The following is a 10,239-nucleotide window of genomic DNA, read 5'->3' on the forward strand; positions in this document are numbered from 1 at the left end:
TCCTCTCCTCTCCTCTCCTCTCCTCTCCTCTCCTCTCCTCTCCTCTCCTCTCTTCTTTCTTTTCTTTTCTTTCCTTTTCTTTGACAGGATCTCACTTTGTAGTCCCAGCTGGCCTCAGACTCAGAGATCTGCCCATGTCTGCCGCTGGAGTGCTTAGATTAAAGTTATATGTCACTCTGCCCAATCTGAGACCTTCTGACACCAACCACTTTCTTGTTTGCTGTCAAAACCACTTAATTCTTGTGTACCTGGTCCCTTTTTGTGAATTAGCTCTGTGACCTGGTGAGAAGAAAGCCTCGGGGATATATCATCATGTCAGCTGTGGGCTCCCAGGCCTTACAGGTAGAGACAAGCCCCGGAACTGCTTTGGATGGTCCTGTGTGTTGTCATTATATAACTCCCATAATTTTCAGTGCCACATCCATTTCCCTCACTGTGATCTTCATATAATTTCTCTCTGGAAAGAGTAATGTCAACCTGTTTTATTTGAACATCAACTTAAATACAAATGGCATGCTTGGTGAACTGAAACCACTAACATAGTCAAGGAGGAGGAGTGGCTTTGTATTAGGGTTGTGTGACAGTGTCATTCCCTGGGCCTCTCGGTGTGTTTTCATTTGGTGATCTGGATTCTTCATCTGATAAGCCAATCTCACTTAGCCGCCACAACCGCACTAGCTATTTATGCCATTATTAAGGTTTCTGGGATTTCCTCTAGGAAAACAGAAATAAGTGATCTTGCCTCGTTCTTGCTTCTGTTGAATATCCCACTCTTCTCTATGGCAAGTAGTGTGTGCTACCATCCCTGGAAAAATCCCACAGTTCTTAATTACGTCACTGCTATCATCTATATGTTGACTATTCAGCATATTTTCTAAAGAGACTTCTTTGTCCCTATGTAACCAAAGCATTGCAAATATTAAGTTATTAACACACTGAAAAATGCAATCAATCAGATGATTATCATCTAATGTTTTAATGATCACATTTTTAATCCAATTATGCATGTTTGAATCTTTCAAATTTTCTTTAATTAAAAATTGCCTCTTGGCACTGCTATCAGAAAGTAGAAATTGAACAGAATGAGGCAGATATAATTTAGTGTTGAGAGGAAGCTGCAAGAAGAACTGGGCTGGGTTGAGCTTAATGGCTGACCATGACTTTAAGGCCCTCATACAAAATTTCCTAATTGATAAGGAAAATTTAATCATCTTCAAATATACTTCATTTGCATTCAAATAAGGTGTTCCTTTTTCCAAACAAACCTCCCCTAACTGATTATTCATATTGTCGCTCAAAACGCTGAAAAAATGAAAGACAGAGTTGGGTGAAATGTAGACTACTTAATACAGTGTGTATTTAATATAAAAGTCATGCATTATTCATTTCTCCAATTTGAATAACTTTGAATTTGGCATCCCTGTTCCTCATCTTTTTCTTTGATGAACAATTAATTATTAAAATATAATATTGTCTGCATACAGCAACCAGGATCCTAGAAAGTGGAATAGGAGGGCCATCCCTTTTCAGTCCTTTTATCTAGTGTTGTGCAGCACCTGCTTATTATGGCATAATGCAAAGAATGGTGGAGAAGTATACGTTTTTCTCAACTGGTAAGTGGCTGTGTTAAAAGTGCTTTCGATTTAGGTTACTCATTAGGCTAGAAGTTGGGGGAAGGATGCACTTTGTAGGTCGGTGTGGCGTAATACAACCTCATAAACTTGTCACAAGACAGACTAGTTTCATTGAACAGTACTTCTGGGCACTCTCAATGTCAAGCACTTTCAATACCAAGTAACCAGTTAATAAACAGTATTAACTAGTTACTGCTCAGACTCCAATATCAGGGCACTCTTGTTATCCTGTCTCAGAGAAGCATGGTAGCTTTCGGGGAGAAGCTGGGCAGAAGCTGAGTTGTGATTCTAGCCTACATGGCTGAGGCAACACTCTCTTCCTCCTAACATCTCCATTACTAAGATCTTCTTCATGAAGAGCTACGTTGTGAGCTGGGTCATGCCTGCCTGTCTCACGAGTAGGCTCTGTCGGTTCAGCACCTGTGGCTGAAGCAAATGGGACAATATTGGAAGTTCTCCCATGTTAGGTGTCTCCACTTCCAACTCGGGACATTGAGACAGAAGACTATGTTCAAGACTATCCTGTGTTATGTAGCAAAAACCTGTCTCAAAAAAGCAAAAAAGTTAGTGCTAGTGTGATTGTTAACACATAACATGTCTCTTTCCTGGCCCTCTTGCAAGTCTGCTATGACTCAGAATGAAATTCGTGTCACATTGTGTGGGAGCCCCTTCTGGAACTTAGGTTAAGGGGAGAGGTAGGCAAATTTTGGACAGAAAGCCCAGTCCTTTCCACTGCCAATTTGGGCACAGCTTCTGAGTTTTTATACTGCATCCCTAATTACACAAAATGTTATTCTCTGAATATGAATTGCGTGTTTCTCATTACTGCAGACAGATTTTGAAGGGTATATGCAGTTATTATTAAATTTAAAATGTCTTTAATAAGAGTGTAGAAATGATTCTGTTACATGAGTTTGAACATGGTACCTTTGACATTTTCTGTTGCCCTGCAAAATCTAAAATATTTACTCGATTGCCCTGCAAAACCTAAAATACTTAATTTACCTAAAATATTTTTTACTTTTAAATATTTAAAATATTAGTGGTTTATAGAGAATTCTTGCTATTCTTATTTAAAAACACAGCGAAAGCCAGCTTGGGAACCTTCGGTGCTTGCTCTTAGCCAGGGGCTGCCTTGAAATGTAGGTTTACAATGGGCTAGGGACTGGTTTAAGCCCCTTATTCCAAATAACTTAATGGTCATAGCAGCCCTAGAGGGTATAAAGTCTCATGATGGCCATTTTACGTATTATAGAAATAGCCCAGAGATGATAACGCCTTTGTCTAAAGTCACACAGCTTTTCAATATCATTTCATTCCAAAGTCCAGGTTAGAACCTTGGCACAGACAGCATGTGCCCTGAAGGCACTCGCAGTTGAGTTGAAAAAGGAAAAGCTCTAAGCGTGGTGTATTTCCTGAATTGTGTTTCCAAATACTAGGGAGGGATTGTACTTGAGTCTCTGTTCGCCTCAAGCTTTTGACCCTAGATCTGTTGTGTAATGTTAACAAAGTGGACTAAGTCAGAAGTTCTGAGAGTGACCTTTGGTCTCTGTCAGCTCTGGATGTAGTGGCTATGTTTTTTGGTGTTGCTGAAAGAAGTGGTGTTCTCCCTCCTGAAGCTCCTACCTAGGGCAGCCTCAAGCCTTCTAGGCTAGTAGGGAGGTGGTGACAGGGAAGTGGAATCCAGCCCCTGGCGATGTCTGCCAGCTCTGTCCCAGAACTGCTCACACATCCTAGACTTTCGAGGTCAGCCCCATCACAGCAAAGCTCACACTTGGAGCTGTCATGAGACCACACAAGAACTCACAAATACATGGATCTCGCTTCTGCCGAGCCAGCATTCTCTTTCCATAGGGCATCACCTCACCCGGATTATGGGCCAGGTTGCTGCTTCATCTTTTCATGTTCGTTAGAGCCTCTTCTGGAGTCTGGGGTAGTGTCATCTGGCAGGGATTATCTCATTTTGTCCTGATGTTATTATACACACAGCCTGCTCACCTGGAAACCTGACACGGATCATTCCCTTAGAGAAAAACTACAGCTTTTCCCATCTTTCATTTTGGAGCCCCTGATCCTAGGCTACTTAGTGGGATGCCGACTTCACCTGCTGCTCAAGGGAGACAGGAAAGTAGCAGTTGTGCTGCCTATGATGCTGAGCCCTGTGCACAGCCTCTGGGTGTTCTGTTCTGGCTTTGTGTTAGCTGCTGTGTGGCCAGGGAAACATAGAGGCTGCAAGCAAAGGCCAAAGTAGTCCTTCTCCCAGCCAAGCCAGTCCCAGCCAAGCACAGTTTGATAGGTGTTCCTGTGATTTGGCTCCCTGGTTACTAGGGAAAATTAAAGCCCAGACTTGCCAGGGGGTGGAGAGGCATGCCCTTTAGTTTCCACTTTCATTCAACTGGGATCATGCTTTTGGTTGCAAAACCTATGATTTAAAGACTTTTGCATTATTTTTTTCCTTTAAAAAATTAAGGAAAAATAGGAGCATGGACTTCTGTTGTTGCTCCTGGGTAAGGGACCACTGTACTCTGTCTTCTTATAACAATGGGAGTCCGTAGTTGGCATCTCTGTGCCTTGATTTTTACATGGGTCAAGCATGTTAAAGTACACTTCCGGGCTGTGGAGCGAACTCTGTCAGGGAAGTAAGTGCTTGCTGTACAAGCATGAGGGCCTGAAAATGATCCCCAGAACCCATACTTAAAGAAAAAAAAAATAGCTGGAGGTGATAGAGTATGCTTGTAATCCAATTGCTCGGGTGGCAAAGGTGGGTCTCCGTCTGCCTAACTGGTGACTTCCAGGCCAGGAAGAGCCAGTTTCATAATACAAGATGAATATTGCCTAAGAAATGACATTAGCGCTGACATCAGACTTCTGCATGCAAACATTCACAGGCATCCACAGAAAAATGCATGCGTGCGTGCACACACACAAATATACAAAAATGCATAATTTGTTGAACTGTGTAGTCCTAGGAAATTATGATGATTTGTTTCTTAACACCCATGTTTTACATTCTAGACTCTGGAAATTGGGTCCATAATGGGACTAACTTGATAAAGTTATTTTAAGGATCAAATAACTTAAAGTTTGCAAGTCTTTTAAAACAGGACCTTCTACATGTATTGAATGCCGTGAAAGTGTTTTGGCCTGTGAGTAGGATATTGTGAAACACAGAATATAGCCCAGAATGTCTTAAAAAAAATCTCTTCTAGAAGATACTGCAGTTTTGTTTTTTTGGTTTGTTTTGTTTTGGTTTTGGTTTTTCGAGACAGGGTTTCTCTGTGTAGTCCTGGCTGTCCTGGAACTCACTCTGTAGACCAGGCTGGCCTCGAACTCAGAAATCCACTTGCCTCTGCCTCCCAAGTGCTGGGATTAAAGGCGTGCGCCACCACCACCCGGCGATACTGCAGTTTTGATGATTTTAGTTCATTTACTTTCTACTGGGATTCTTTTGATTTCTGCCAGGTACTTAGATTTCTGGAGTATGGAAGCTATACTGAGTCTACCCTGGATAGTCTGTGTGAGTAGTGTAAGATGGTCAAACTGTGGGAAGAATGTGGCTCCAGGCATATAGGTATATCTGGAGGGTTGCTCAAAGCCTAGAAGGCTACCAGCAACATCTTGGGAGCTGTGGTGAAAGCTCCTGAGGAAAAGAAGCAAACCATTAGCAAGACCTCGATAGCCTAAAGATATCTGTAAGTGCAATGAGGAGGTGCTGTCTCCATTTTAAGTCCAAATCTTCTTTAAAGATGCAAATAGAAACTAGAACCCTCTCTGATTTATAAAAAAAGTTTATAATTTTCGATGTCTGGTAGGGTGAATAATAAGACTATTCCATTCAGTCTAGAGAATGATATGCGTTTGCTATATTTTCAGTTTTGAATGAGAATGTTTTATTAAATATACAGTAAGCTAAAGTAATAGAATAAATAGCAAGTGATAGAAGGTAAATAATAGCTAGATGGTTGACTTCAATAAATTGGTAGATGATTGATAGGCAAATTGATGGATGATATATAGACAGATAAATAGATGATAGGTAGTTAGATGATAGATAGATAGATAGATAGATAGATAGATAGATGATAGGTAGATAATAGGTAGATAGATGATAGGTAGGTAGGTAGATGATAGATGGGTAAGTAGATAGATTCTGACCCCCATGATAATGAAAAGTAATTATTAGATGATTGATAAGTAGATGATAGATAGCTAAATGATAGCTAGATTGATGGATGATAGGTAATTATAAAATTATAAATGGATGACTGTTAGATGACAGCTAGCTAAGTGATAGCTGGTTAGAAAGGAAGAGAGAAAGAGAAAGAGAGAAAGATAACAATAATTACATGATAACAGATGAGTAGATAGATACATAGATAACAAAACATTGTCAAATCAGATACATAAAAACATCGTGCATAGCTGACTGAAGAAGCCCCCACTGAAGCAGTCAGCTGGAGTCCTTAACAGAGAGAGTGTCTGGCAGAACAGAGTGGTCCCTTGTTTAAAAAAAAAATTCTCAGAGCTGGAGAGATGACTCAGAGGTTAAAAGCACTGACTGTTCTTCCAGAGGTCCTGAGTTCAATTCCCAGCAACCACATGGTAGCATACAACAATCTGTATGGAATCTGACGCCCTCTTCTGGTGTAGCTGAAGACAATGACAGTTTCACTTACATAAAACAAATAAATAAATCTAAATTTTAAGAAAGAGAGAGAAAAGATACTAAAAGATAAAAAAACAAGAGGACAGGAGAGTAAAAAAATTTCTCCTAGAAGATATTATAGTCATTTTACAGTTTAGAGGCATCCAAGGAAATAACAAATAACAACAGAAAAGTAGCATCGTCAGCTTGGATGCCCATAGCATCTAACAGAAACCAACGGGGTAGGTTGAGGCAGGGCAGGAGTTCCCAGGTGAGCGTTCTCTCCACTGGTGATCTTTCTGCAGCTAAACATCCCAAGCTAGACTTCTGACCATCTTCTCTCTCCCACAGTTATGTTGTAGGATAGGCACTGGTAACCGCTGTTGGAAATTGTTGGCCTTCCAGTTGTTCTTGCTCTTTTTTTGTTTGTTTGTTTTGTTTTGTTGTTTTTTGAGACATGGTTTCTCTGTGTAGCCCTGGCTGTCCTGAAACTCACTCTGTAGACCAGGCTATGTTCAGAAATCTGCCTGCCTCTGCCTCCCAAGTTAAAGGCGTACACTACCACTGCCTGGCTTCCAGTTGTTCATGAGGTCACAGTTTTTACTGGGTGGTTTCTGTCTTCTATGTCACAGCCCATTTACAATTGAGAAGCCTTAGAGGTCACTTGATCAACCCATGAGCTTCTTACTGAGCTTAAGCAGTGCTTGGCAGTTTTCTAGTTTGCTTTTCTGTGCTAACCAAAAGCAACTTAGGGGAGGAGAGAGTACATTTGGCCTACACTGGAGATCATAATGCATCACTGCAGGAAGCCAGGGCAGAACCTTTGGAGGAACACTGCTACTGGGTTACTCTCTTCCTCATATGTCCTGGCTTTCTTGTATAGTCCAGACCTGCCTGGCCTCCCACAGCTGCCATAAGTCAAAACGATACCTCACAGACATGGCTGCAGGCCAGTATGATCCCAGCAATTCCTCTATTACACTCTTTCTGTGTCCCTCAGCAGCTTTGCATTGCCTAAAATATCCCCCACCTCCAGTTTTCATCTAACTCGTTTTAAGTCCTTTGTTTGGAGCTGGGTAGTTTCTGGTGTTCACATGCCTGGCTTCACTTCCCAGGACAGTGTCTTTGGAGCTGTTATGACCACAGATGGGTACCGACTCTTGCAGGATGGCCTACTTCCTACACAGAGCCATTGTCAGGATCGTTGTCTCAGTCTGTTGTTGTTCTTTATTTGAGTATGGGCCCCCTTACTTCTTTTTCTCTCTCTACTCTCTCTCTCTCTACTCTCTTTCTCTCTCTCTCTCTCTCTCTCTCTCTCTCTCTCTCTCTCTCTCTCTCACACACACACACACACACACACAGAGAGAGAGAGAGAGACAGACAGACAGACAGACAGACAGACAGACAGACAGACACTCGCTCTCTCCTTCCCTTTCTTCCTTCTAAGCCTTTCAGTGGCCAGTATTTCAAGGTCAGAGACATGCCCTGTCAAGGTTTTACTTGAAACTGGATAGGCTTTGAATAATACTACCTTTTTCTTTCTTTTGACCAAATATCTGACTGGCAAGGGAAGAAGGAGGGTTTTCTCTGGCAAACAGTTTGAGGACACAGTCCATTATGTTAGGGAAGGCATTACAGTGGGAGCTGCTGGCAGCTGTGACAGTCATGAGATTGCTTACTCATGTCTTAGCTGACTAGGAAACAGGGATAGGAAAGAGACCAACACTAGCGGGCTTTCTTCTTACACCTTTCTTTTTATTCAGTCCTGATCTCCAGCCACTTAGGGTCTTCCCTGCCCTAGTCACTCTTCTCTGGAAACACTCTCAGGGACACATCCAAAGGTGTGCTTCAATAAGTGTTCTAGGTGTCTCTTAATTCAGTCAGGGTGACTATAGAAACTAAGCATTTTTCGTCCTCTGAAGTCATCATGAAGAATGTGGCCCATTTGGAAAATGAGCACTGTATTAGCTCACTGGTGGTTTGATGAGATCTTTTGGTTTGTTTATTTGTTTGCTGTACCAATTGCCTCATTTTGTTCCAAGCTTTCTCTACTGGTTATCAGCTCATAGACACTAGACAGAGAAGGCTTGACTGGTAAATAAAGCAAGATTGGGATGGAGTTTCCTGCAGGGCATGTCAGTCTTCACTGCCGAGGAGTTCTGACTCCTTGGAAGCAGGAAGGCACTGCTATAACTCACTGACTGGGGAACCTTGCCTCTGTACCACATGTCTGGGACTAGCTGCCCTATTTTCTGAGGCCTTCCTGCCACCAGATGCCAGTGTATCTGAGGAAAAGCCTAGGGTGGAGGCTGGGGTTTGAGCTGTCTGTCTGAGGCATGCTGTTGACATTCTGTTATGACCTTCTCACCTCTCTCCCCAAACAGAGAAGGAGACCTTTCTGGATCCCTTCGTCCTCCGAGACCTCCTGCCTGCATCCCTGGGGAGCTACTACAGGTACACTGGCTCCTTGACTACTCCTCCATGTAGTGAAATTGTGGAGTGGATTGTCTTCCGGAGGCCTGTGCCCATCTCCTATCACCAGGTAAGCACCCTGCTCCCATTTCTGGTTTCCATCTTGGCTAGATTTGTGTTGAATATTTACTGTTGCTAGATATGGCTAGTATGGGCTTTTGTTTAACTCTGCTTTTTATTGATTTCTTTACCGTATCCAACATATAGTTTTAAACCCAAGAATAGCAAAGTGTAAAATATGATTTCTCAGTGCTGTCTTGTGGGCATAACACAGCCAGTTCAATCAGGATCCCATAGCAGCCATGGCTTCCGGCAGTGTGCCTGCACAGACTGGGCCTATCAGCAGTCAGTCATGGATCCAAGAGTGGTTTACAGGGTCCCACCCATTCCTACTGATCCAGTGGCTGATGGGTTCTGGAGATAGGGCAGTCATTGTATTCAGCCTGGCAATGAGACCACTAGGCTCAATGGACATTTCCAAACCCATGGTCACACAGATAGTCCTGGTTAAACTCGGTGGCTTTAAAAGAAATAGGTAAAAGAAATGCATGTGGGAAAGGAATCTGTAGGGAGAAGAGACAATAATAGTGTTGTAAGTGATATTAGAGAGTGTGCAGGGTTACAATATTCAGAATCCGTATTATACGTCTATGAACCTGTCAAAGAACAAATTCTGTAAAAGTAATATAAACAATAAGCTTTAGACTTGGAGAAAATATTTTTTCAGGTGAAGATTAACTAACTGAGAATTGCAGACATGAAGTGAAGTATTGCTTGGGATTTGGTCTTGAGGAAATAATAGCTAGTCCACAGTGATAGCTTATGTTCGAGGCATGGTCTTAGGTCAGAATTATTTATACCCTTATTTTATGGTAGCAGTGAAGAGGCAGTGGAGTGTAGGTGCCTTCAAGGATCAATCACACAGCTGGGATAGACCAAGCCATGTGTCTATCTTCAGGATCATACTCTGAGTATTCAGCCTTCAGCAGTTGAGAAAAGAGATCTGTATGCACAAAGTAGAGCAAACTGCATCCCTGCCTGGCCTTTCTGACCTCTTTCCTTCCCACTGTCACACCATCTAAACAGATCAGCGTAAAGGAGGAAAGTTTTCCTTTGCCTCAGTTTCTGAAGGTTTAGTCCATGCTTGCCTAGATTCACAGCTCTGGTCCTGGGAGGCAGGATATGGTGAGCAGAAAGCAGCAGGCAGCAAGAACAAGTGGGAAAGGACATCAAAATAGGATTACTTGTGACCTCCCTGGGGTAAACCTTGAAGAAGTTGGCATCTACCTGATCCTGTCTCCCGTTTCTCAGGAGTGCCACCAGCTGGGACATGGTACATTCGGGCCTTGCAGGGGCACTGAATATCTAAGGCAACCAAACTGTTTATGAACAGGTGCCTCACACGTGTCAACCGGATCAGTGATGCAGAAGCATTGAGAGATGGGTGCTGCCCTAACATGGCACACACTGGACATCAGGGTATGGATA

The 10,239-nt window shown here is 42.5% G+C and overlaps 1 protein-coding gene across 1 annotated transcript in view; it reads left to right on the forward strand.

Moving 5' to 3' along the window:
- Positions 1-8,821, forward strand: part of LOC114638634 (receptor-type tyrosine-protein phosphatase gamma-like) — a gene marked incomplete at its 3' end in the record, with an annotated part of 540,119 nt that extends 531,298 nt beyond the window's left edge. The window contains exon 7 of the mRNA XM_028787198.1: positions 8,664-8,821. Within this exon, the coding sequence (XP_028643031.1) occupies positions 8,664-8,821 (158 nt within the window). The remainder of the gene's footprint in view (positions 1-8,663) is intronic.
- Between the last annotated feature and the right edge of the window lie 1,418 nt (positions 8,822-10,239).

This window comes from Grammomys surdaster, unplaced genomic scaffold (genome assembly GCF_004785775.1).
Source record: "Grammomys surdaster isolate TR1022 unplaced genomic scaffold, NIH_TR_1.0 125614, whole genome shotgun sequence".
Lineage (NCBI taxonomy): Eukaryota > Metazoa > Chordata > Mammalia > Rodentia > Muridae > Grammomys > Grammomys surdaster.